At 44.8% G+C, this 26,218-nt stretch overlaps 1 protein-coding gene and 1 pseudogene across 1 annotated transcript; both read right to left on the bottom strand.

Annotated features, from left to right (window-relative positions):
• Positions 1 to 2,742: 2,742 nt before the first annotated feature.
• On the bottom strand, positions 2,743 to 4,982 carry LOC133242755 (40-kDa huntingtin-associated protein-like). The gene has a single exon (XM_061408899.1). The coding sequence runs from the start codon at positions 4,965 to 4,967 to the stop codon at positions 3,678 to 3,680; it is 1,290 nt and encodes a 429-aa protein (XP_061264883.1). The 5' UTR covers positions 4,968 to 4,982; the 3' UTR covers positions 2,743 to 3,677.
• A 19,484-nt stretch (positions 4,983 to 24,466) lies between these two features.
• On the bottom strand, positions 24,467 to 25,825 carry LOC133242748 (large ribosomal subunit protein uL4-like; annotated as a pseudogene).
• Between the last annotated feature and the right edge of the window lie 393 nt (positions 25,826 to 26,218).

The following is a 26,218-nucleotide window of genomic DNA, read 5'->3' as shown; positions in this document are numbered from 1 at the left end:
ATGGAACTTTCACTTCTCCACCACACTTGCCTGGGACTCAGCCTCATCAGCACACAGCTGGAGTCAGGATGAGACATAATGACATACTGCTCCTCCCAGGAAGAAAGCCCTCTGACTACAAGTCAAGGGAAGAGAAAGTGATTGCAATCTGAAGCGGAGCGCTGAGTCTGAGTAGCGGGCAGGTGGGAAGGAAGGAGTGTCCTTGGTTCAAATATGACAGTTGTTTGCTTTTTTTAATAAAATTTTTATAGATTTTGATATGTGTTTCTCCATTTTCTGTTTGCAGGAGACATTCATTTCACATATTCTAAAAGCTTAAAATCTCACTAAGAAATTTTAACATATTACTCTTTTGAAAAATATACTGTGACTTGTTTACAGACTTTCACTTCTTTCCATTGGCAACTACTGGGCCCAGTCTCAAATATGCTCATCAGTAGAGTCTTTTTTCTTCAGAGTTAAAAAAAAACCCACAAAAAGCAAGTCTGCTAAGGATAGTTCAAGAATTCTTTCTAGGTTGAGAATATTTAGCCAAAGAACTGCATTAAAAAATACTGGCATTAAGTTTTTTCTTTTTCCTTGAATACGTTTGTTAATTATTTGAAGTATAGTTGAACTCAACTGTTCATTTTCATTTAGTTTTAGAATTATTGTTCTATCGTTGGTTTTATTTATATTTTAATATGAAACCATTAACATGATTACAAAAGTCAACATTATTAAAAATAAAAAACTTCCCCCTTTCACCCCTTGTAGCCAACCAATTTTGTTTCTGGCTTACCTTTCTGTTTCTTCAATAGAAACAAGCATATACATACATATAATATAATTATATATATATTATATATATATATATAATTGAGGGACAAAGGATCAAAATCCCAATGGAAAAAAATGTGTAAAATAATAAAGTGAATCTATTTTAGAAATATTAGCTATTGCTCTGCATTATATGTGGTAAATATTTTCTCCCAGTTTGCTGTCTTTTTACTTTGTTTATGGTGTTTTTTTTAACCATGTAAAAGTTTTGATTTAAAAAAATTTTAATTAAGTCAAATTTACCAATTTTTAATTTTATTACATCTGGTTTTAAATTGTAGTTAGAAAGTATTTCTCTTCACTTAGGCTACAGAAGAATTTTCTAATGTTTTTGCCTGATGCTGTATGGTTTTATTTTTTAGTATTTAGACCCCTATACATTTGAAGTTTATTTTTGTGTATGGAGTGAGATATGAATCTACTTAATTTTTTAATAAATAGCTTTTCAGTTGTCCCAGAACCATTTATTAAAATGTCCATCATTTCTATAGAGATTTGAGATGCTATCTTTGTCTTAAACTAAACTTTATGTGTATCTGGGTATACTTTTTGACATGCTATTCACTCCACAGGTGTGTTTGTCTATTGCTACACCACTACCCTACTGTTTTACCTAAAGATGCCTTATTGTATATTTTATTTTTTATAATTAAAGTTGGATTTGTGAAACATTTAAAGAAATTACTGTCTTGGGTCTTAGTTGCAGCATGTTGAATCTTTCCTTGTGGTAGGAGGGCTTAGTTGCCCCTTGGCATGTGGGATCTTAGTTTCCCAACCAGGGTTTTTACCCACGTCCCCTGCATTTTGGGGCAGATTCTAAACCAATGGGCCACCAGGGAAGTCCTGATTGTATATTTTAATATCTTATCAGACTACTTTTCCCTTATAGTTTTTCCTTTTTAGTGATTTCCTGGCTATTCTTTTAAAAATATTTATATTAATTTGCTTGGCTATACCAGGTGTTAGTTGTAGCACGTGGGATCTTAGATCTTCACTGAGGCATGGTGTGGTATGTGGGACCTAATTCTCTGACCAAGGATCACATCTGGGTCCCCTACACTGGGAGCTCAGAGTCTTAGCCACTGGACCACCAGGGAAGTTCCTGGGTATGCTTTCTTGTTTTTTAACAGATTGATTCTGTTGTTTTCCTTTCTCTGGAGAAGGTAAACACCGCTTGTATATCCAATACCAGCATCTTTGGGATTCCCTTCCCCCACCTACTCTAAGCAAGCCTCTAAGGAGGTTTTCCCTTTCGCCCAATCCCAAATGCTCTCACCAGGCACACTCCATAATTCATTCGTAAGCATTCTTGTCCTAAGGATGGTAAGGGAGGCAGCCAGGGCTGAGTGTCCCAGAACAAGCAAACGCACAAGGGAGCATGCACCCTTACCACCTTGGCAGTAAGCGGGACTGGACTTTCAGGGCTTGGAAGGACCCTGCTTGGCAGCCATGTGAGAGCACAGGAGGGGTGCCTGCATCTGTCTCCAATGGGCTCCGCTATACTTGCTTAGCCACTGTTCTCACACTGCTGAAATAGAGGTACCAAAAATGCCCTAAAAGTCCGACCAATTTGGGGGCACTTATCTCATACAACATTCCACATATTCCCCCTCCCCACCAAACCCACAAAAGCAAGATCGAGTCCCAAACTGAGTGCTTAAATCTCACCCCAAAAGATTACTGCTGTCTATAACCTCAGCCTCAAGGATGCATTTTCCCAAACTGAATGGCTGAGAATGAGAATATATTCTAAAGAGTTCTTGTCATCACACTCAACACTAAAGAAAATTTGAGAAAACAGCTAAGTCAGTTTGCATGTATCATTTGGACCAGAAATATAGTGTTTAAAAATGGAACACCATCCTGTTTTTGGGGGCCAAGGGGACAGTCTGGCATATATGTGATCACACTAGACCAAAGAAGCATGTTGATTTTATATATTTGAGTTAAAGGAAGATTTGTAGAAGGATCTGTACTACAAATAAAACTTGTCCATGTGGATTACCCAGACCTCTTGGAACAACTGCAACTGAAAACTCCAGTGCACATCTGACACCTTTGTGCTGGAGCTCACCCCTCCCTCACCCCTACTCCCAGGCCAACCCCTTTCGCACCGAAAACATACACACTGTAGCTAAGGACCACATCGCAAATGTTCTCTGTAGATTCAAAGGCACAGTGGCCATTTCGAGTGAACGAATCCACCTCGGATCTAAAAGGGAACTATCTGTGCTTCTACCTTCTGACAGCTAGATAAAATCCCCATTTTACAGAGGAGCTCAATCTAAACTGCAAGTCAGGAGTGTCAGAAAGGCTTTATCATAGATTGAGGGCTGTGGTGACAACCGTGGAGGACTGAATACAATGATTCCAATGAATACTATGTATGAGGCGCATGAAACAAAGGAGGAACTGGGCGATCACGCAGGCAGACATCGGAATATGCTAAGGAATCACTGTCACCATGAAAAGATCATGCAGCTAGAGTTCTGAGCCAGAGCTATTCAAATAAATCCTGTGTGAAACAAGGATGTGGGGAAAGGGGAGCTTTGGTTGGGGGGGAGTTGGGTGAAAGGGACCCAAGGGATTCTCAAGTTTATGTTGAAATTTCTGGTGAGGTGAGCTGTGTCCTCCGATTCTATTATATGGTTTGTTTTTTTTTTTTCCCCTTTTCCTGCCACTGTCATGGAAACAAGGTGACTTTAATCAACTACATTCCTCCGGTGGCAAGACAAGTAAGATACATTGCAGAGGCAGAAGCGCCGGGATCAAGATCTTTCATGCTCCCGCAAACGCTCAGGCTGGTGCGTGAGTTTCGGGAACAGGCACAGCGTGGCTGGGTTCCTGTCAGGGATTCGTCAGATCCCCTGGCCTGACGGGGAGACGGTTTCCTGCAGAACGAGGTGCAGGAGGTGGTTCTGCTCGGCGCTCAGCAGGGGCCACATCTCCACCTGCAGCAACTTGACGGCCTCTGTGTCCTTCTCGTGTGTGGCCATGACCAAGGACTGTAGCAGCAGAAAGAGCTCCTCGGGCAGCGGGCCGCTGCTGTCCTGCCCGTGGCCGTCAAAAGCCTCCCAGGCGTACTTCTCCAGGGTGTGCGCGTGCTCCGGCAGGAGCTTGGCCGGCGGCGGCTGCAGGAGCAGCAGCAGCAGCACGCGGGACACCTCGCAGCGGACCAGCACGTCGGCGAAGGCACCCAGCGCGGCCGGGGCGGCGGTGGCTGGCTGCCCAGCGCTGGGCGGGAGCAGCGGGGCGAGGGCCGCGGGGGCGGCGGGCTGCGGCCCGGGCGGTGGGGGCGGCGGCATCAGGGGCTGCGGCATCAGGGGCTGCGGCGGGGGGCCGCCAAACTCCTGCGCCAGGCGCTGCATGCGCGTGAAGAGTGCCAGCGCGCTGCTGTAGTCCCGCGCCAGCAGCTGGCAGGACGCGGCATGGCCGAGCGCCTGCAAGGCGGCCAGGGGCAGCTGGGGCAGCTGCAGCTGCGCGGCGCGCTGGAAGTGGCCGGCGGCGGCGGCCGGCTGGCCCAGGTCGCGCAGGGAAGCCGCCAGCTCGAGGCAGAGCGCGGCGGCTGCGGCCGGCTGCCCGAGCTCCAGGTGCAGGCGCACGGCGGCGCCCAGAGCGGCGGCGGCGGCCTGTAGGGCCTCCCCGGCGGCGGCGGGGCAGGCCAGGCGCTGGCGCGCGTCGCGCTCCTGCTGCAGAAAGAGGCGCGCGGCCTCGGTCAGCGCCAGTGCCTCGCCGGGCCCGTGGAAGAGCGCCTGTTGGCAGCGCGCCACCGCCAGCTGGCACCAGGCCGCGTACGGCAGGCACTCCTGGGCGCGCAGCTCACGGCCGAGCTGGGCGAACTGCTCGCCGGCCTCCGCCACGTTCGGCTTCCGCAGGAACCGCTTCTTGAGTTTGTTGGACACCTGGCGGTAGCGCGCCAGGAAGTCCCCCGGCTCGGGGCCCGGGCCCGCGCCACCGCCCAGGCCGGCCGCGGAAGCCGCCATCTTCGCCTCCCTGGCCCTTCCAGGCGCGCTGACGCAACCGGGCGGCGACAGGCGACGTGCCCTGCGTCCGGCTCGGGCCCACAGCGCGACGGCGCCCGCGCGGCCGCCCAGATGCTCCCATCGCCGGGGTGATACGCAAAAGAGCGGGCGCGGAGGCGGGGCCATGAGTGGCTGCAGGCGCCATATGCAAATCGGAGGACCTGGGCCGGTCCTGGCTGGGAGCCCGCTGTTGCTAGGTGACAGCTTGCTCCTGCAGGTTGCCTAGCAGGGCATTTCCTGGCATCCCTAAAGGCACACGACCAAACAGTCAACTGGTGACCCTGCGTGACCCTGATTCAACTTTGCATAATTGCGGGTTGTGTCCCGCCCACCCCAGTCCCCATTCCGCCGCAGTCTCGCGGTCTAGGCCCCTGCCCCAATGGGTATCTAGGCCCTATGGCCATGGGAACCCCTGTCAAGCACGCTGTCCACCGTCCCTGCATTCCACGCCGCGAGGCGGTCGGTCACTTTGGCACCTTCACCCCACCACGACGCCGTCCTCTCGGTCTTGAACGTCACCCTCAGGACCCCGGTCCCTCTGGGGACTTCGCCTGGCTCCTACTTGCTCAGAGCCAACGGGGGAGCCTTCTTTTCCCCGGCCTCCCCCCAGACCCCACTCCACTGCACCCCCGCCACAGCCAGCCTCTCTCACCAGGGTCACCGCATGCGCTGTCACTGTGGGCGACCGCTCCTCTCTGCCTGCCATCCCCGACTCCACCCGTACCCACAACACTCCCCCTCTGCTCTAGCCAGACCCCCGACCCCTACCTCTCCAAGGAGGGGTGTCCCACCACCACTTCCCAGGCCAAGTGACTGAAGCACACACAGGGATGTCTTGAAACACTTTGATTGATTCGACATGACTGGGCCTGAGACACCGGGCTGTGCAGTCGGTCAGTGAGCAGACCTGGCGCCCGACAGCTAGGGGGAGGCCCGTTCAGGGCCCGGGCACCCGGGACCCGGAACCGAGGACCCAGGGTTGAGCAGCTAGTGCCAGGCTGGGGCCAGCAGGGAGATGGTTGTCATCCCAAAAGAGCCATTGAGCAGAGCGTTGTGGTGGACCGCTGTGCCACGAGTTCTGGGGTGATGTGCCTCTGACCGCTGTTCTGGGCCTTGTTGCCTGCCAGCCCCAGGACCTTGGCAGTTAGGTGCTGCATAACGGCTGCTAGAAAGATGGATGCAGACGAGTTCAGGTGGCGCTCCATGTGTCTCATGGAGAAGGATAGCTTGGCATGGGCGGTGCGGAAGCGGCGGCCAGATGACCTTCGACGGCCCCTTTCATGCTGACCGTTGAGCCTGCTTTCTCCGAGGCCTCGCTTTGCGGTGCAATGGGATGAGGTGTGACGGGATGATATGCGATGAGATGAGATGCGGTGGGATGAGTCAGCTGGTCCCAACCTCTCAAAACAACCGGTACTCTCAGACCTCTACTCCATATCCTAGCAACCACGAGCCGGCCCCTCATTGGTCAGGGCGCACGTTCTGTGACAGGTAGACTCCCCTGAGATCACTGCTTTCCCATGCCCCCCACCCCACCCACCTCCGCAGGCCTGAATCTGCAAAGAAATGGCGCTGGCAGAATCCTGCTCACCCTGCCCATCGGACCCTCTCTTTGTTGGAACTCTCCCTTTCCACGGGAGGAGACCTTTATACAGAGAAGGCAGCAGACCACCCAGTGGCACCAAGTATATGCTGGCAGTGCTGGGCCATCATCACCACTGTGTCTAGTTCCAAAACTTTGGCACCACCACAAGGAGAAACCCCTGTACCAGCCAGGCGGTCACTCCCCACTGCCTCCTCCTGCAGTTTTCCCCACCCCATCCTACCTTGCATAGTTCTCAGGCAACCAACCACTCATCAGCTTCCTATCAACAGCCCTTTGCCTGTTCTGGAGACTTCCTAGAGATGGAGGCATACAATAAACAGGTGGCCTTCTGTGTCTGGCTGCTGTCACTGAGCATAGGGCCCATGCATGTGGTAGCACGAATCAGCACTTCTTTCCTTTTCCTGGCTGAATAGTTTTCCACTGTATGGCTAGACCACACATGTTTTCTATCTGCTCAGCAGTGGATGGACATTTGGGTGACTTCTCCCTTGTGCCTACTGTGGTGGACATTCCTCTATGGGGTTCTGTGTGAACGCCTGTTTTCAACTCTTTGGTATGTATGTCCATGAATAGATTTATGGTTTTTTTTTCAAGACTCTTAATTCTATTACATTGATCTATGTGTCCATCCTTATGCTAGTACCACACAGTTTTGATAGCTGCAGCTTTGGGGTAAGTTTTGAAATCCGGAAGTAGGTGTCCATCATGCCTCGGTATACTGTCCCAAAATATATATTGTTAGTCTGTTTCCTGGCCTTCCTGAAAGGGACCTAGAGGTTTTTAGTCGATGTGATTTTGAATTAGGAGAATACCTTTTGGGGCCTATCGGACACTGGTTCTGATCTCACACTAATTCCAAGATGCCCCAAGTGTCACTATGGTCCATCAGTCATAGTAGGAGCTTATGGAGGTCAAGGGATCAATGAAATTTTAGCTTAGACCCACCTCCATTGGGTGCAGTGTGAAGCCAAACCAATCCTGTGCTTGTCTACACAGTTCTGGAATGCAAAATTAGGATAGACATATTCAGCAGCTGGCAGAGTCCACAACTCATCTGTTCCCTGACCTGCAGATTGAGGGCTATTTTGGCATGGATGGCAAAATGGAAGCAATTAGAATTGCCTCTATCTAGAAATATAGTAATGGAGAAGGCAATGGCAACCCAATCCAGTACTCTTTCCTGGAGAATCCCATGGATGGAGGAGCCTGATAGGCTGTGGTACATGGGATCATGAAGAATCTGACCCAACTGAGCAACTTCGCTTTCACTTTTCACTTTCATGCATTGGAGAAGGAAATGGCAACCCACTCCAGTATTCTTGCCTGGAGAATCCCAGGGACGGTGGAGCCTGGTGGGCTGCCATCTATGGGGTGGCACAGAGTCAGACATGACTGAAGCGACTCAGCAGCAGCAGCAGCAGCAGCAGAAATATAGTAAACCAAATCAATGCACATACCTGAGTGGATTTCAGCGATTTGCAGTACCATCAAGGGCTACAAACATGCAGGAGTGATGATTTCCTCCATATCCCCATTAAAGTAGCCTATTTGGCCCGTACAGAAAACAGATGGTCTTGGAGAATGAGAGTGGGTTTTCATTAGCTTGACCAGGTGGTGATTTCAATTTCAGGTACTTTACCAATGTAGTTTCATTGCTTGAGCAAATTGACATCTCCAGTGCCATGCTACCTGCCCCCTTCATGGATCACAGCCTTGTCATGGTGACGGCAGTTGTATAACTCAATGAAGCTATGCCATGCAGGCCCACTGAAGACGGATCAGTCATACTGGAGAGTTCAGACATATTGTGGTCCACTGGAAGAGGAAATGACAACCCACTCCAGTATTCTTTCCTCGAGAACTCCATGGACTATAGGAAAAGGTAAAAAGATATGACACCAGAAGATGAGCTCCCCAGGTTGGAAGGTGTCCAATATGCTACTGGTGAAGAGTGGAGGGCAATTACTAATAGTTCCAGAAAGAATGAAGTGGCTGGGCGAAAGTGGAAACAACACTCAGTTGTGGATATGTCTGGTGCTGAAAGTTAAGTCTGATGCTATAAAGAACAATATGGCTAGGAACAATATTGCATAGGAAGGTTAGGTCCATGAGTCAAGTTACATTTCATGTGATCAAGCAGGAGATGGCAAGAGAAAACTTCGACATCTTAGGAATCAGTGAACAAAATGAACAATGGGAATGGGTGAATTTAATTCAGATGACCATTATATTTACTACTGTGGGCAAGAATCCCTTAGAAGAAATGGAGTAGCCCTCATAGTCAACAAAAGAGTCTGAAATGCAGTACTTGTGTGCAACCTTAAAAATGACAGAATGATCTCAGTTCGTTTCCAAGTAAACCATTCAACATCACAGTAATCCAAGTCTGTACCCTAACCACTGATGCCAAGTAAGTTGAAGTTGACTAGTTCTATGAAGACCTACAACACCTTCTAGACCTAACACCAAAAAAAAAAAAAAAAAAAAGATGTTCTTTTCATCACAGGGGATAGGAATGCAAAAGTAGAAACTCAAAAGACACCTGAAATAACAGGCAAATTGGGCCTTAGTGTACAAGATGAAGCAGGGCAAAAGCAAAGAGAATTTTGCCAAAGGAACACACTGGTCATAGCAAACATCCTCTTCCAACAACACATGAGATGACTCTACACACTGACATCATCAGATGGTAAATACTGAAATTAAATTGATTATACTTTTTGCAGCTAATGATGCAGAAACTCTGCATAGTCAGCAAAAACAAGATGTGGAGCTGACTGTGGCTCAGATCATGAGCTCCTTGTTGCAAAGTTATGCATAAATTGAACAATGTAGGGAAAACCAATAGGACATTCAGATACGAAAAAAGTGAAAGTGAAAGTGAAGTCGCTAAGTCATGTTCAACTCTTTGCAACTCCATGGATTGTAGCCCAAGGAATTTTCCAGGCAAGAGTACTGCAGTGGGTTGCCATTTCCTTCTCCAGGGGATCTTCCTGATCCAGGGATCAAACATGGGTCTCCTGCACTGCAGGCAGAGGCTTTACCTCTGAGCCACCAGGGAAGCCCCTAACCTAAATCAAATCCCTTATGATTATACAGTGGAGGTGATGAATAAATTCAAGGGATTAGATGTGGTAGACAGAGTGCCTGAAGGACTATGGACGGAGGATCATAACATTGTACAGTAGGTGGTAACCAAAACTATCCCCCCAAAAAAGGAATGCAAAAAGGTGAAGTGGTTGTCTGAGGAGGTTTTACAAACATCTGAGAAAAGAAGACAAACAAAAGGCAAAGGAGAAAGGGAAAGATATACCCAACTGAATGCAGAGTTCCAGAGAATAGCAAGAAGAAACAAGGAAGACTTATTAAATGAACAGTGCAAATAGAGGAAAACCACAGACTGTGTGGATCACAGCAAACTGTGGAAAATTCTTAAAGTGATGGGAACACTAGACCACCTTACCTGTCTCCTGAGAAACCTGTATATAGGTCAAGAAGCAAGAGTTAGAGCCAGACATGGAACAACAGACTGACTCAGAATTGGGAAAGGAATGTGACAAGAATGTATATTGTCATTCTGCTTATTTAGCTTATACGCAGAGTACATCATGTGAAATGCCAGGCTTGATGAATCACAAGCTGGAATCAAGATTGCTGGGAGACATGTCAACAACCTCAAATATGCAACTGATACCACTCTAATGGCAGAAAGCAAAGAGGAACTGAAGAACTTCTTGATGATGGTGAAAGAAGAGGGTGAAAAAGCTGGCTTAAAAACTGACTTTGTAGCATCTGCTCCCATAATTTCATGGCAAATAGAAGGTGAAAAATGTGTATGTAGTGACAGTTTTCCTCTTGTTGGGCTCCAAAATCACTGTGGATGGTGAGTGCAGCCATGAATTTAAGAGATGCTTGCTCCTTGAAAGAAGAGCCATGGTAAACTTAGTTCAGTTCAGCTCACTTCAGTCACTTAGTCGTGTCCGACTCTTTGCAACCCCATGAACCACAGCACTCCAGGCCTCCCTATCACCAACTGACAGAGTCTACCCAAACCTATGACCATTGAGTCAGTGATGCCATACAACCATCTCATCCTCTGTCATCCCCTTCTCCTGCCCTCAATCTTTCCCAGCATCAGGGTCTTTTCCAATGAGTCAGTTCTTCACATCAGGTGGCCAAAGTATTGGCGTTTCAGCTTCAACAACAGTCCTTCCAATGAACACCCAGGACTGATCTCCTTTAGGATGGACTGGTTGGATCTCCTTGCAGTCCAAGTGACTCTCAAGAGTCTTCTCCAACACCACAGTTCAAAAGCATCAATTCTTTGGCGCTCAGCTTTCTTTATAGTCCAACTCTCACATCCATACACGACTACTGGAAATACCATAGGCTTTGACTAGACCGACCTTTGTTGACAAAGTAATGTCTCTGCTTTTTAATATGCTGTCCAGGTTGATCATAACTTTCCTTCCAAGGAGTAAGCATCTTTTAATTTCATGGCTGCAATCACCATCTGCAGTGACTTTGGAGCCCCCAAAAATAAAGTCTGACACTGTTTCTACTGTTTCCCCATCTATTTGCCGTGAAGTGATGGGACTACTTGCTGAATGTTGAGCTTTAAGCCAACTTTTTCACTCTCCACTTTCACTTTAATCAAGAGGCTCTTTAATTCTTCTTCACTTTCTGCCATAATGGTGGTGTCATCTGCATATCTGAGGTTATTGATATTTCTCCCAGAAATCTTGATTCCACCTTGTGCTTCCTCCACCCAGCGTTTCTCATGATGTACTCTTCATGTAAGTTAAATAAGCAGGGTGAATATATACAGCCTTGCCGTACTCCTTTTCCTATTTGGAACCAGTCTGTTGTTCCATGTCCAGTTCTAACTGTTGCTTCTTGTCCTGCATACAGGTTTCTCAAGAGGCATGTCAGGTGTCTGGTATTCCCATCTCCTTCAGAATTTTCCACAGTTTATTGTGATCCACACAGTCAAAGGCTTTGGCATAGTCAATAAAGCAGAAATAGATGTTTTTTCTGAAACTCTCTTGCTTTTTTGATGATCCAGCGGGTGTTGGCAATTTGATCTCTGGTTCCTCTGCCTTTTCTAAAACCAGCTTGAGCATCTGAAAATTCATGGTTCACATATTGCTGAGACAGTGTATTAAAAAGCAGAGACATCACTTCGCTAAGGTGGGTATAGTCAAAGATATGGTTTTTCCAGTGGTCATGTACAGATGTGAGAGTTGGACCCTAAAGAAGGCTTAGTGCTGAAGAACTGATGCTTTCAAAATTTTGTTGATGGGGAAGACTCTTGAGAATGTTTTGGACTGCACGGAGATCAAACAATTGAATTCTACAGGAAATAAACCATGAATATTGATTAGACTGCAGCCGTGAAATTAAAAACGCTTGCTCCTTAGAAGAAAAGCTACGACCAACCTAGACAGCATATTAAAAAGCAGAGACATTACTTTGCCAACAAAAGTCCTTCTAGGCAAAGCTAGGGTTTTTCCAGTCATAGTCATAGTCACATATGGATGTGAGAGTTGGACTATAAAGAAAGCTGAGCTCCAAAGAATTGATGCTTTTGAAGTGCAGTGTTGGAGAAGACTCTTGAGAGTCCCTTGGACTGCAAGGAGATCCAACCAGTCCATCCTAAAAGAGATCAGTCCAGGGTGTTCATCAGAAGGACTGATGTTGAAGCTGAAACTCCAATACTTTAGCCACCTGATGCAAAGAACTGACTCATTGGAAAAGGCCCTGATCCTGGAAAAGATTGAAGGCAGGAGGAGAAGGGGTGAACAGAGGATGAGATGGTTGGATGGCATCACCGACTCAACGGACATGAGCTTGAGTAAACTGTGGGAGTTGGTGATGGACAGGGAGGCCTCATGTGCTGCAGTCCATGGGGTCACAAAGAGTCAGACACGACTGAGTGACTGAACTGAACTGAACTGAACTGATTCATTAGAACGACTGATGCTGAAGCTGAAACGCCAATGTTTTGGCCACCTGATGGGAAGAGCAAACTCACTAGAAGAGACCCTGGTGCTGGGAAAGGCTGGGGGCAGGAGAAGAGGGTGGCAGAGATGGTTAGGTAGTATCACCGACTCAATGCCCATGAGTTTGAACAAACTCCTGGAGATAGTGGAGGACAGGGAAGTCGGGAATGCTGCAGCCTATGGGGTCACAAACAGTCGGGCACAACTTAGTGACTAAACAACAGCAACAACTACAGTGCTACCAGTATGGACCTACTTAGCTAACAAGTGCCTTTTTCTCCATCAGAGATCAGATCAGATCAGTCGCTCAGTCGTGTCTGACTCCTTGTGACCCCATGAATTGCAGCACGCCAGGCCTCCCTGGCCATCACCAACTCCCGGAGTTCACCCAGACTCAACGTCCATCGAGTCAGTGATGCTATCCAGCCATCTCATCCTCTGTCGTCCCCTTCTCCTCCTGCCCCCAATCCCTCCCAGCATCAGAGTCTTTTCCAATGAGTCAACTCTTTGCATGAGGTGGCCAAAGTACTGGAGTTTCAGCTTTAGCATCATTCCTTCCAAAGAAATCCCAGGGCTGATCTCCTTCAGAATGGACTGGTTGGATCTCCTTGCAGTCCAAGGGACTCTCAAGAGTCTTCTCCAACACCACAGTTCAAAAGCATCAATTCTTCGGTGCTCAGCCTTCTTCACAGTCCAACTCTCACATCCATACATGACCACAGGAAAAACCATAGCCTTGACTAGATGGACCTTTGTTGGCAAAGTAATGGCTCTGCTTTTGAATATGCTATCTAGGTTGGTCATAACTTTCCTTCCAAGGAGTAAGTGTTTTTAAATTTCATGGCTGCAGTCACCATCTGCAGTGATTTTGGAGCCCAGAAAAATAAAGTCTGACACTGTTTCCACTGTTTCCCCATCTATTTCCCATGAAGTGATGGGACCAGATGCCATGATCTTCGTTTTCTGAATGTTGAGCTTTAAGCCAACTTTTTCACTCTCCACTTTCACTTTCATCAAGAGGCTTTTGAGTTCCTCTTCACTTTCTGCCATAAGGGTGGCGTCATCTGCGTATCTGAGGTTATTGATATTTCTCCCGGTGATCTTGATTCCAGCTTGTGTTTCTTCCAGTCCAGCATTTCTCATGATGTACTCTGCATGGAAGTTAAATAATCAGGGTGACAATATACAGCCTTGACCTACTCCTTTTCCTATTTGGAACCAGTCTGTTGTTCCATGTCCAGTTCTAACTGTTGCTTCCTGACCTGCATACAAATTTCTCAAGAGGCAGATCAGGTGGTCTGGTATTCCCATCTCTTTCAGAATTTTCCACAGTTGATTGTGATCCACACAGTCAAAGGCTTTGGCATAGTCAATAAAGCAGAAATAGATGTTTTTCTGGAACTCTCGTGCTTTTTCAATCATCCAGCGGATGTTGGCAATTTGATCTCTGGTTCCTCTGCCTTTTCTGAAACCAGCTTGAACTTCAGGAAGTTCACGGTTCACATATTGCTGAAGCCTGGCTTGGAGAATTTTGAGCATTACTTTACTAGTGTGTGAGATGAGTGTAATTGTGTGGTAGTTTGAGCATTCTTTGGCATTGCCTTTCTTTGGGATTGGAATGAAAACTGACCTTTTCCATTCCTGTGGCCACTGCTGAGTTTTGCAAATTTGCTGGCATATTGAGTGCAGCACTTTCACAGCATCATCTTTCAGGATTTGGACTAGCTCAACGGGAATTCTATCACCTCCACTGGCTTTGTTCGTAGTGATGTTTTCTAAGGCCCACTTGACTTCACATTCCAGGATGTCTGGCTCTAGGTCAGTGATCACACCATCGTGATTATCTGGGACGTGGAGATCTTTTTTGTACAGTTCTTCTGTGTATTCTTGCCACCTCTCCTTAATATCTTCTGCTTCTGTTAGGTCCATACCATTTCTGTCCTTTATCTAGCCCATCTTTGCACGAAATGTTCCTTTGGTATCTCTGACTTTCTTGAAGAGATCTCTAGTCTTTCCCATTCTGTTGTTTTCCTCTATTTCTTTGCATTGATCGCTGAAGAAGGCTTTCTTATCTCTTCTTGCTATTCTTTGGAACTCTGCATTCAGATGTTTATATCTTTCCTTTTCTCCTTTTCTTTTGGCTTCTCTTCTTTTCACAGCTATTTGTAAGGCCTCCCCAGACAGCCATTTTGCTTTTTTGCATTTCTTTTCCATGGGGATGGTCTTGATCCCTGTCTCCTGTACAATGTCACGAACCTCAGTCCATAGTTCATCAGGCACTCTATCTATCAGATCTAGTCCCTTAAATCTATTTCTCACTTCCACTGTATAATCATAAGGGATTTGATTTAGGTAATACCTGAATGGTCTAGTGGTTGTCCCTACTTTCTTCAATTTCAGTCTGAATTTGGCAATAAGGAGTTCATGATCTGAGCCACAGTCAGCTCCTGGTCTTGTTTTTGCTGACTGTATAGAGCTTCTCCATCTTTGGCTGCAAAGAATATAATCAATCTGATTTCGGTGTTGACCATCTGGTGATGTCCATGTGTAGAATCTTCTCTTGCGTTGTTCGAAGAGGGTGTTTATTATGACCAGTGCATTTTCTTGGCAAAACTCTATTAGTCTTTGCCCTGCTTCATTCTGTTTTCCAAGGCCAAATTTGCCTGTTACTCCAGGTGTTTCTTGACTTCCTACTTTTGCATTCCAGTCCCCTATAATGAAAAGGACATCTGTTTTTAAATCTGTCCCTAAGTCCCACCACATGCAGTTTGTTTTCAGCTTGCATGAGCTGCAGTATACCTTCCTTAGGGTATATTATCTCTCCATCCCTACATCATCATTTAGTTAGCAACAATGTTGATCACCTTGTCCTTCCACGAGGAGGAATACATTATAATACATTGTTGACGTTATAATACATGGATGACGTTATGCTAATTGGACCTAGTGAGCAAGAAGTAGCATCTTCTCTGAAAGTGAAAGTGTTAGTTGCTCAGTTGTGCCTAACTCTTTTCAACCCCATGGACTGCAGCCCACCATGCTCCTCTGTCCATGGGATTTTCCAGGCAAGGATACTGGAGTGGATTGCCATTTCCTTCTCCAACTTTCCTCGACTTACTGATAAGATATCTACATGCATGAGATGGGAATAAATCCAATTAAAATTCAGGGCTCTTCTATCTTGGTGGAATAGCTAGGTGTCCCGTGTGGGGCATGTGGAGATATCCCTTCTAAGATGAGGAATACGTTGTTGCATCTGGCCACTACCACAACCACAAGAGAGGCACAACACCTAGTGGGCCACGTTGGAGTTTGGAGGTAACGTTCCTCATTTGGTTGGTTATTCTAGGCATTTCCGAGAGACTCAGAAACTGCTAATTTTGAGTAGCACTCAGAACCAGAGACGGCTTGGCAAGAGGTCCTTGAACATACAATTCAGCAGACCTAGTACTGCTTGAAAGTGTCAGTGGCACATGGGGCTGGTGTTTGGAGCCTTTGATAGGACAGTACTGGGTTTTGGAATAAGGCCTTGCCATCTTTTCTAGATGACTACTCTTCTTTTGAGAAACAGCTTTTGGCCAGATACCAGACCTTAGTAGAGGCTGAATGCTTAGCCATGGGCCACCAGGTTACCGTGTAACTTGAGCTGCCCATCATAAACTGGGTGACGTCTGACCCACCAAGCCAAAAATTTGGGGGTACACAGAGCACTCCATCATCCAAAGGAAGTGGTCCAAATTCTCATGGTCCCTACTTTTGTTATACTACCTTCTCTACCCCAGTTTGCACCTGTGGCCTTGTGCAGTGTTCTCTATGATCAGTTGTCAGACCAAGAAAAGACTTGGGCCTGGTTTATAGATGGTTCTGCATGATATACAGGCACCACCCACATATGGACAGCTGTAGCACAAGAGCCTCTCTCTGGAGCATCTATGAAGGAGATGGTGAAAGAAAATCCTCCCAGAACTTAAAGGAATGCACCTGGCTGTTTGCTTGGGAGGAGAACTGGCTAGATGTGTGGTTATATACCAGTCCATGGGCCCTGGCCAATGATTTAGCTGGACGATCAGGGACTTGGGAGGAATATGATTGGAAAATTGTCAACAAAGTAATTTGGGGAAGAGGTGTGTGGATAGACCTCTCTGAATGGGCAAAAACTGTGCAGATTTTTGTGTCCCATGTGACCATTCACCAAAGAGTAACTTCAGAGGAGGAGGACGTTAATAATCAAGTAGATAGGATGACCCGTTCTGTGGATTCCAATTGGCCTCTTTCCCCAGTCACAAAGTGTCCTGTTTGCTGCAGGAAGTGTTCATGGTAGCAGGTTTGGAGGTGGTACATGCTTGGGTGCCCACTCATCAAGTCCAACCCAGCTATGGTCACTGCTGAGTGCCCAGTCTGCCAGCAACAGAGACCAGTACTGACTCCCAACATGATACCAATCCCCTGATTGATCAGACAGCTCCCTGATGGCAGGTTAGTGTTAGGACCCCTTCCCTTGTGGAAAAGGCAGTGAAGAGTTTTGTCCTTACTGCAATGGACACTCAGTGTGGCCACAGATTTGCCTCCTCTGCACACAAGGCTTCTGCTCAAACTGCCCTCTGTGGCCTCACAGAGCACCTCGTCTGCCTTCACGGCCTTCCAGGCAGCACTGTTCTGACAAGGAAGTTGCTTCACAGCACAGGAGGTGCAGCAATGGGTCCCTGCCCATGGAATTGACTGGTGTTACCATCCAGCGTGAAGGAGCTGGCTTGGGGGGTAGAAGGGTGGCAGGCCCTCTTTCAGGCTCAGTTGTCATGTCAGCTGGGTGGTAGAAGGGTGGCAGGCCCTCTTTCAGGCTCAGTTGTCATGTCAGCTGGGTGGTGACACCTCTGAGGCGAGGCCAGGGTCTCTAGAAGGCTATGTACACAAGGTTGTGCACACAAGGCTGTATACGTTCTGACTCAGCGTTCGGTGTACGGAGCTGTTTCTCTAGCAGCCATGATTCGCGGATGCGGGCATCAGGGGCTGGAAATGGGGGTGGCACCAGTCTCCATTATCGCCAGTGGCCCACGAGAAAAAGCTCTGCTTCCTGTCTCCGCAGCATTCTGCTCCACTGGCCTTGAGGTCTTAGTTCCGAGGGGAGAGTGCTTCCACGAGGAAACACCACAATGATTCCATTGAACCGGAAGTAAAAATTGTCACTCAACTTCTTTGGGCTTCTCATGCCTCTGAATCAACAGGCAAGGGACAGAGTTCCTGCACTGGCTGGGGTGATAGCTCCTGACCACCAATGGGAAATTGAACTGCTGCTCCACACTGAAGGTAAGGAAGATGATGTCTGGATTATGGGACATCCCCTAGGGTGTCTCTGAGTATCACTTACCATGCCGTATGATTAAAGTCAAAGGAAAGCTATAATAACCCAATTCAGGCAGGACTACCAATGGCCCATATCCTAGAGGAATGAAGTCATCCTACCAGCTAAAGAACCACAGTCAGTTGACGTGCTTGATGAGGGCAAATGGAATATGGAAGAGATAATGAAAGAAAGTAAACATGAATACCAGCAATGAACATATGACCAGTTACAGAAGCAAGGATTATAATTGTCACAAGTATTTCCTCCTCATTTTGTTATGAATATGTTTGTGTGTATATATGCATATATTCAGAAAATATCTTTATTTTTATTACTCTTCTATTGCTTTATTATGTAACCTGTATCATATAGAGGTTATTGAGTTTATATCATAGTATTTTAGTATCATTAACTTTCCATCATATTATTCAAGTTAAGGATACCAGGGGAAGAGTTAACATTACTTGAAGGCTTTACATCCTCTTCTAGGGAAGAGTGTGTTTTAGTTTGCATTGCAGAATACTTATATCATGTTATTAATAGATGGAATTAAGATCTGTTGTTGTCTTTACTTGGAGATTAAGTATGATCTAAGGTAATTGTGTATAAGTGGGAGGGAGGTTCAGGATGGGGAACACGTGTACACCCGTGGCAGATTCATGTTGATGTATGGCAAAACCAATACAATATTGAAAAAAAAATCATTTAATCCAAACAAACAAAAAAGAAAACAAACAAACAAAAAAGTGCCAAGTAGAAAAGGGGTGGAATTGTGATGGATAATTTTATGTGTCAAGTTGACGGGGATAAGGGACACCAAAGAAGTGGTAAACCATTATTTCTGGGTGTCACTATGAAAATGTTTTGGTTGTATTTGAATGGCAAACTGAGTAAAGATTTGCCCTCACCAACATGGTGGGCATCATTCAATCCTTTAAGTGCCCAAATAGAATAAAAAGTCAAAAAAAGGACCAATTTCCTTTCTTTTTGAGCAGGGACGCCTATCTTTGCCTGTGTTTGTATATTGGAGGTCATGGTTCTAGGGCCTTCAGCCTCTGATGGTTTTACCAGTCAGGACCTTCTACTTCAGTGAAGTGAAGTGAAAGTCACTCAGTCATGTCCAACTCTTTGAGACCCAATGGACTATACAGTCCATGGAATTCTCCAGGCCAGACCACTGGAGTGGGTAGCCTTTCCCATCTCCAGGGGATCTTCCCAACCCAGGATCGAATCCAGGTCTCTCACATTGCAGGAGGATTCTTTACCAGCTGAGCCACAGGGGAATTGTACCACCAGCTTTGCTGGTTCTCCAGCTTGCAGATGGTAGTTTGTGGAATTTCTCAGCCTCAATAAACTATGTGAGCAAATATCTGTATTTATCTAATTGTGTTTGTTTTTTTCTGGAGAACCCTGAAAAATACACTTGTTTTGAGGTGCTGTTAAGCTTCTCCACTGTAAAGTTACTCCCCTCCACCCCGACTTTCATACTCTTTGGAAGCAAGTCACTCTAGGACTGGGGAGTTAAGCTCCACTTCCTTGAGAGGGGACTAGCTCATAAATTATTTGGAATTCTTCTGTATGGGAGATCTGCCTCTTCTCTATGTATTTATTTATTTGTATCCATATGGAATCATGTATATTTATTTTATACTTTGGGTTATAATCCAATACAATAACGTTTGTGTTGCTCAAATTGTTCCAACTTTGGGAGTTCTTTCACATTGACTCCTCTGTCCATTTGCCGTGCACTCATATTTTGTTTTTTTGAGCACTTCCTCACTTTCTGATTCTACAGAATGCTCCAGGCTCATTTTGTATTTGTCCCTGCCCCAACACTTCTCCAATGAACCCTGGTTCTTTTCTTTGGAGAATAATGTGAAACCAGTATCTTGCTACTGGGTGTATTTGTTACTATTGGGGTACCATTGCTCCTGGACAGAGCTAGGAAAGTTACTCATGTATATACACCTATCTAATTTTTGTATTTATTCATCTTTCTATGTATTAATCTAAATATAAGTACATACTGATGTCTCTGAATCTAATCCAGTGCCACATGGTACATTGTAGCCTCCCCCCTTTTTTATTTGTAACTTTTCTCAGACAATGAGAAACTTGGCTTGTTTCATCCAGCATCCATTTCCTTATTTTTCAGTCCTAGTATACGTATATTGGAGAAGGCAATGGCACCCCACTCCAGTACTCTTGCCTGGAGAATCCCATGGACTGAGGAGCCTGGTGGGCTGCAGTCCATCGGGTCGCAAAGAGTCGGACACGACTGAGCAACTTCACTTTCACTTTTCACTTGCATGCATTGGAGAAGGAAGTGGCAACCCACTTCAGTGTTTTTGCCTGGAGAATCCCAGGGACAGGGAAACCTGGTGGGCTGCCATCTATGGGGTCGCACAGGGTCAGACACGACTGATGTGACTTAGCAGCAACAGCAGCAGCAGTATACATATATGGCTGTTTCAATATTGCTTAACCATATTCCCTTGAGAAACAAATTTGCCAACTAGATACAGTGTTTACATAGTTTCTTTTGTCTTTAGTTTTATATTTTCCAGTGAAAGCAAGATTTTCCAGAGTTACTGTTGCCAATTCCTTTCTTCCTTCACCTTGTTTGGCCAACAAATGAGCCACTGGCTAGTTTATTTTGATTTTGGCCTTTTTCAATTTTTGTGATGAAATTATGTTGTTATATTTCAATTTAAATCTAAGTTTTCTGACTGTTGCTTTCCCACGAGTTAAGAATATTGTGACAAGTGCTTAGTCTGATGATGTCCGTGTATGTTGGACTTGTTTAGCACAGCTATAGTCTCAGGAGATAATAAGCACACTACTTTGCCATCTATTTTGATAACAAATTAATCCACACTATACTGTGCTTGGAGAAGGAAATGGCAACCCACTCCAGTATTCATGCCTGGAAAATCCCATGGACCGAGGAGCCTGGTGGGCTACAATCCATGGGGTCGCAAAGAGTCAGACATGACTGAGCAACTTCTGTGTGTATACTGTGCTTTAAGTGTGCAACATTTGAACTCAACTTTTCTGCTTTCATTTTGTTTTGATTTTGATATGATGGATATGCACTAGTGTTAATAAATACAATTAAATGGCCTGCTATAGAGTGTGCCACACACATGGCATGTGTGGCACTGAAAATGCTATAGAATTATAACTGTGTCACTGTGCTTTGTAGTGTGCTGTGCTGCAGTGCAAAGTAGTAAGAGCATCAAATCTGGTCTCTGTTACAGCTACTCAAATCTGCTATTGTAGCATGAAAGCACCTGTAGGCAAAATGTAAACATATCAGTGTGGTTATGTTCCAATAAAACTTTATTTATGGGTATTGAAATTTTAATTTTGTATAGTTTTCACATTTCACAAAATATTCTTTTATTTTTATTTTTTCCAACTATTAAAAGATGCAAAAGTAGGCAGTGGGTGAATTTGGCTTGTGGGCCCAGTTTTCTGACCCCTACTCTATAATTTTAAAGATATACTCTCATATCATATGTAAACAGAGGTCATTTTACTTCTTTTCTAGTTCTTATGCCTTTTATTTCTCTTGAATAATTTCTACCATGAAGTTTAATAGTAGTAGTAGTTAGAGAATATTGATGCCTGTTGCTCATCTTAGTGAAAAGATTTATAGTCATTCCCCGTTAAGTAAGATGCTTGTTTTAGGACTGAAGTACAGTTGATCCTTGAACAACACAGGTTTCCACTGCATGGGTCCACTTTTTTGGAGATTTGCAACAACTTGTAAAAATTTATAGACAAACCACATAGCCTAGAAATAATAGAAAAATTAAGAAAAAGTTAGGTATATCCTGAATTCATAAAATATATGTGGAAACTAGTCTATTTTGTCATTTACTACCATGTAACCAAATGGAAAAGAAAGTGTTAGTCACTCAGTCATGTCTGACTCTTTGTGACAACATGGACTGTAGCCCACCAGGCTCCTCTGTCCATGAGATTCTCCAGGCAAGAATACTGGAGTGGGTTGCCATTCCCTTCTCCAGGGGATCTTCCTGACCCAAGGACTGAACCCATGTCTCCTGAATTGCAGGCAGGTTCTTTACCACTGAGCTACCAGGGAATCCATAAAATGTATTCATAAACTATATGTAGATACTAGTCTATTTTGTCATTTACCACCATATAACATACACGAATCTACTACAAAATGTTAAAATTCATCAAAACTTATACATACAGACACTAAGAGAACATATGTGGTACCATTCACAGTCCTGAGAAATGTAAACAAGTGTATATATGCAATATTAAGTTCATAAAGGCATAAATTAACTGTATCACATACTGTGCTGCTCTAATAATTTCATAGCAACTGTTGCTGTTGCGGTCAGCTCTAGTGTTGTGAATATCCACTTAAAACACTGTGCAACACGGATCATCTCCACATTAACAGTTCATCTCTACGGTAACTTTCATATCACAGTAAAAAGTGATAGCTCTGGTTTTCAGGTTTCTTTCATGTTTAGTGCAACATGATAAACCCTGAATAACACCATGAGGCTCGTACATACAGTGTGCCACTGGTGATGCTGGAAGTGCTCCTAAGAAGCAGAGAAAAGTCATACTGTTACAAGGAAAAGTTGAATTGCTTGATATGTACTGTAGATTGAGGTCTGCAGCTGTAGTAGTCTTCCATTTCAAGATAAATGAATCCAGCATAAGGACTGTTGTAAAAAAAAAAAAAAAGAAAAGGAAATTCGTGAAGCTATCACTGCAGCTATGCCAGCAGGCATGAAAACCTTGCACTTTTTGCAAAATACCCTGTCATCTTTTTTGAAAATGCAGCTTTTTAAGTCGGTGTAGGATTGCTATAAGAAAAGCATACCTATGGACTCTAATATGATTCAAGAAAAAGCAAAGTCATTATACGACAACTTAAAGCAAATGGAAGGTGAAGACTTTAATGCCAGCAAAGAATGGTTTGATAATTTTAGAAAGATTTATTAATAAAAAGGTCATGGTAACAGGAGAAGCAACTTCTACCGAGATAGACTAACTCTACTGTTTGGAGCAGGTGCAGTTGGCTTTCTGACCAGGACTTCCCTTATACATAAAGCTGGTAACTGCTGAGCCTAAAAAAAGATAAGTACCAGCTGCCAGTCTTTTGGTTGTACAACAAGGAGGCCTGGACAATAACACTTTTTCTGGAAAAATTCCACTGATGCTTTTTTTTTTTAATTTAATTTTATTTTTAAACTTTACATAATTGTATTAGTTTTGCCAAATATCAAAATGAATCCACCACAGGTATACATGTGTTCCCCATCCTGAACCCTCCTCCCTCCTCCCTCCCCATACCATCCCTCTGGGTCTTCCCAGTGCACTAGCCCCAAGCATCCAGTATCGTCCACTGATGCTTTGTCCCTGAAGTCAGGAAGTACTTTACCAGTAGAGGAATGCCTTTTAAAGTTCTCTTGCTATTTGACAATGTCTCTGACCACCCAGAACCCCATGAGTTCAATACTGAAGGTGTCAGAGTGGTATGCTTGGCCCCAGACACAATGTCTCTAATTCAGCCTTTAGATGAGGGAATTATAAGAACCTTTAAGGCCCATTATACATAGTACTCTATGGACAGAATTGTCAATATTATGGAAGAGAACTCTGGCAGAGAGACCATCATGAAAGTCTGGAAGGATTACACCATTGTAGATGCCACTGTCGCTATAGAAAAAGCTGTGAAAGCCATCAAGCCTGGAATAGCAAATTCCTGTGGGAGAAAACTGTGACCAGATGTTGTGCATGACATCACAGGATTTACAACAGAGCCAGTCAAGGAAATCATGATAGAGTTTGTGGATGTGGCAAAACAAAACAGAAGAAAAATAACACTGGGGAATGAAGGGTTTTAAGATACAGATCTTGGAGAGATTAGAAAGCTAATTGATACCACCCCAGAGGAATTCACAAGAGGAATTCATGGAGATGAGTACCTCTGAACCAGTGACAGACAGTGAAGAAGAAGACGAAATAAAAATGGTGCCAGAAAACAAATTGACATCAGACAGTCTTGCAGAAGGGTTCCAATTATGCAGCATTGCTTTTGACTGTTTTTACATTATGAATACTTCTATGATACGGGCCCTGAAACTAAAGTAATCAGTGAAACGATGATGATATACAAACATTATTCAATAAATGAGAAGACAAGAATATCAGAATCTATAATGTATTTCCATAAGGTTACACCAAGTATGCCTGCCTCTCACCAGTAATTCTTCTGGTGTGGTGTCAATTAGCTTTTGAATCTCTCCAAGATCCTTCCTTTCCACCTTCTGTGCCACCCAAGATGGCAAGAGCAAGGGCCTCCTCCTCCGCCCCAGTGTGGAGACGTGAGAATGAAGATAAATTTGCATTTAATGAATAATAAATAATCATTATGCCATACACTTAATAAACTTATCTGCTGGGGGCACATGTCTTCATATGAAAATCTAATTACTGTATGACAAGAACTGTGTAGACTTTTTTCTATCATCATTGCCCAGTGGTTCATTGTGTAGAACATTATATGCAAGACTTGTACTGAAGTGGGCAGCCCATCCTGACATAAGTGTGAAGTGAATGATATTTAATATAAATTTTTTTTCATGTTTCTCATTGCCTCTTTGTTCAGGTCTTTATTCAAAATTAGCTGTCCAAAATGATTTGGCATTTATGGAATAAACAAATTTAAGTTTATGCAGCAGCCTTCTTTTCCTCTGAGGTGGGTTTCTTTTCTATGGGCTTCTTTTCAGCTGCTGGTTTCTTGGTCCTTGCAGCCTCTTTTCCTACCACAGGCTTCTTCAGCTTCTTATCACCAACAGCCTTCTTTTCTTTGTTTCCCACCACATGCTTCTTGCCCTGAACCCCCTTCTGATCTGATTTGGCTTCTAGTGCTGCTGCTGCATTATCCATGCGGATTTTGTGGTTATTGGCCTGTCGAAGAATGGTGTTCCAGTGCATGGTCTTTGCATATGGGTTAAGCTTCAACATGATTCTCAGGTTTTTCAGTGGATTCTTCTTCAGGACTCTGCAATGAATCTTCTTGTGTGATGCTCGGAGTGCTCTTTGGATTTCTGGGCTTTTCAAGATTCTGCTAAGGTCTGTATTGAGCATCTTGTGCATGAGGAGGTTGTAGTTACTCTTGAGGGAGGCTGCTTTATGCCAAGTGCCATACAGCTCATCTAACTTTTGGAAAGCACTTTCAGTCCAAATGCAGAAACGTCCCACATGACCACCAGGAGCAAGTTTCAAAATGTTCAGCTTGCTTACTAAATTAAGCAGAGTAATTCCAGGGATGTTTCTGAAGGCCTTGATGATACCATTGTCCTCATTATAGGTGATACAGGGTCCCCTGTGCTGGATATGGCGATGGTTTCTCATTTTGCCTTTGCCAGGTCTCATTTGCTGAGAGGCATAGACCTTTTTAATATCATTCCAGGCCTTAAGTTTCTTCAGAAGCAAAACAGCCTCCTTGGTCTTCTTGTAGCCTTCAACTTTATCTTCCACCACCAAAGGAAGTTCAGGAACTTCCTCTATATGATGACCTTTAGACATGACCAGCACTGGTAAGGCTGAGGCAGCCAGTGCAGAGCAGATGGCGTATCGCTTCTGCGTTGTATTCACTTTGCGGTGCCAAAGTCGCCAGGTCTTGGTTGGTGCAAACATGCGGCCCCCATGACACATATTTCCAAAAACACCCTGACCAGAACGGCGAGTCCCGCCACCATGAACCCTGGGAATTCGAGCCACAGCTCTGCTGGTACCTCAAGACTCAGCACTGGTTTGATGACCTGCTAATTCACTGACAGCATAGGGCTGTCTGTTGTTTTTGCACAAGTTGATGTGAACAAAGTTAACAATATCGGGTCGAATGGGAGCCTTGAACACAGCAGGCAAAGTGACATTTTTGCCAGAGGACTCCCCCTTTTCAGAGTACACTGATATCAGTGGACGAGCACACGCCATGGTGGGGAGAGGAGAAGGCCATGCTCCTCTCAACCCGGCGACTCCCACAGGAAAAGCTTAATATAAAATTAATGTGCTAGTTGGCTTACTCTTTTATAACTTTGCTTTCAAAGAATTATATTACTGTACAGTATAGCTTTCTTGCAACTGGAGAAAGTTGTGTATAAGCCTATAATCACAGGGAAGTGATCTTTATTTATTTTTTTATTGAATGATTTTTTTAATTTTTTAAAATATAAATTTATTTATTTTCACTGGAGGCCAATTACTTTATAATATTGTATTGGTTTTGCCATACATCAACATGAATCTGCCACGGGAGTACATGTGTTCTCCATCCTGAACCCCTCTCCCACCTCCCTCCCCATACCATACCTCTGGGTCATCCCAGTGCATCAGCCCCGAGCATCCTGTATCAGGTATCGAA

Source organism: Bos javanicus, chromosome X (genome assembly GCF_032452875.1).
Source record: "Bos javanicus breed banteng chromosome X, ARS-OSU_banteng_1.0, whole genome shotgun sequence".
In the NCBI taxonomy this organism is placed as follows: Eukaryota; Metazoa; Chordata; class Mammalia; order Artiodactyla; family Bovidae; genus Bos; species Bos javanicus.
This window is presented reverse-complemented; position numbering and strand designations above follow the sequence as displayed.

Bases quoted from the DNA above. Each gene is read 5' to 3' on its own strand.
- LOC133242755 (XM_061408899.1), bottom strand. From the start codon at position 4,967: ATGGCCCCGCCTCCGCGCCCGCTCTTTTGCGTATCACCCCGGCGATGG.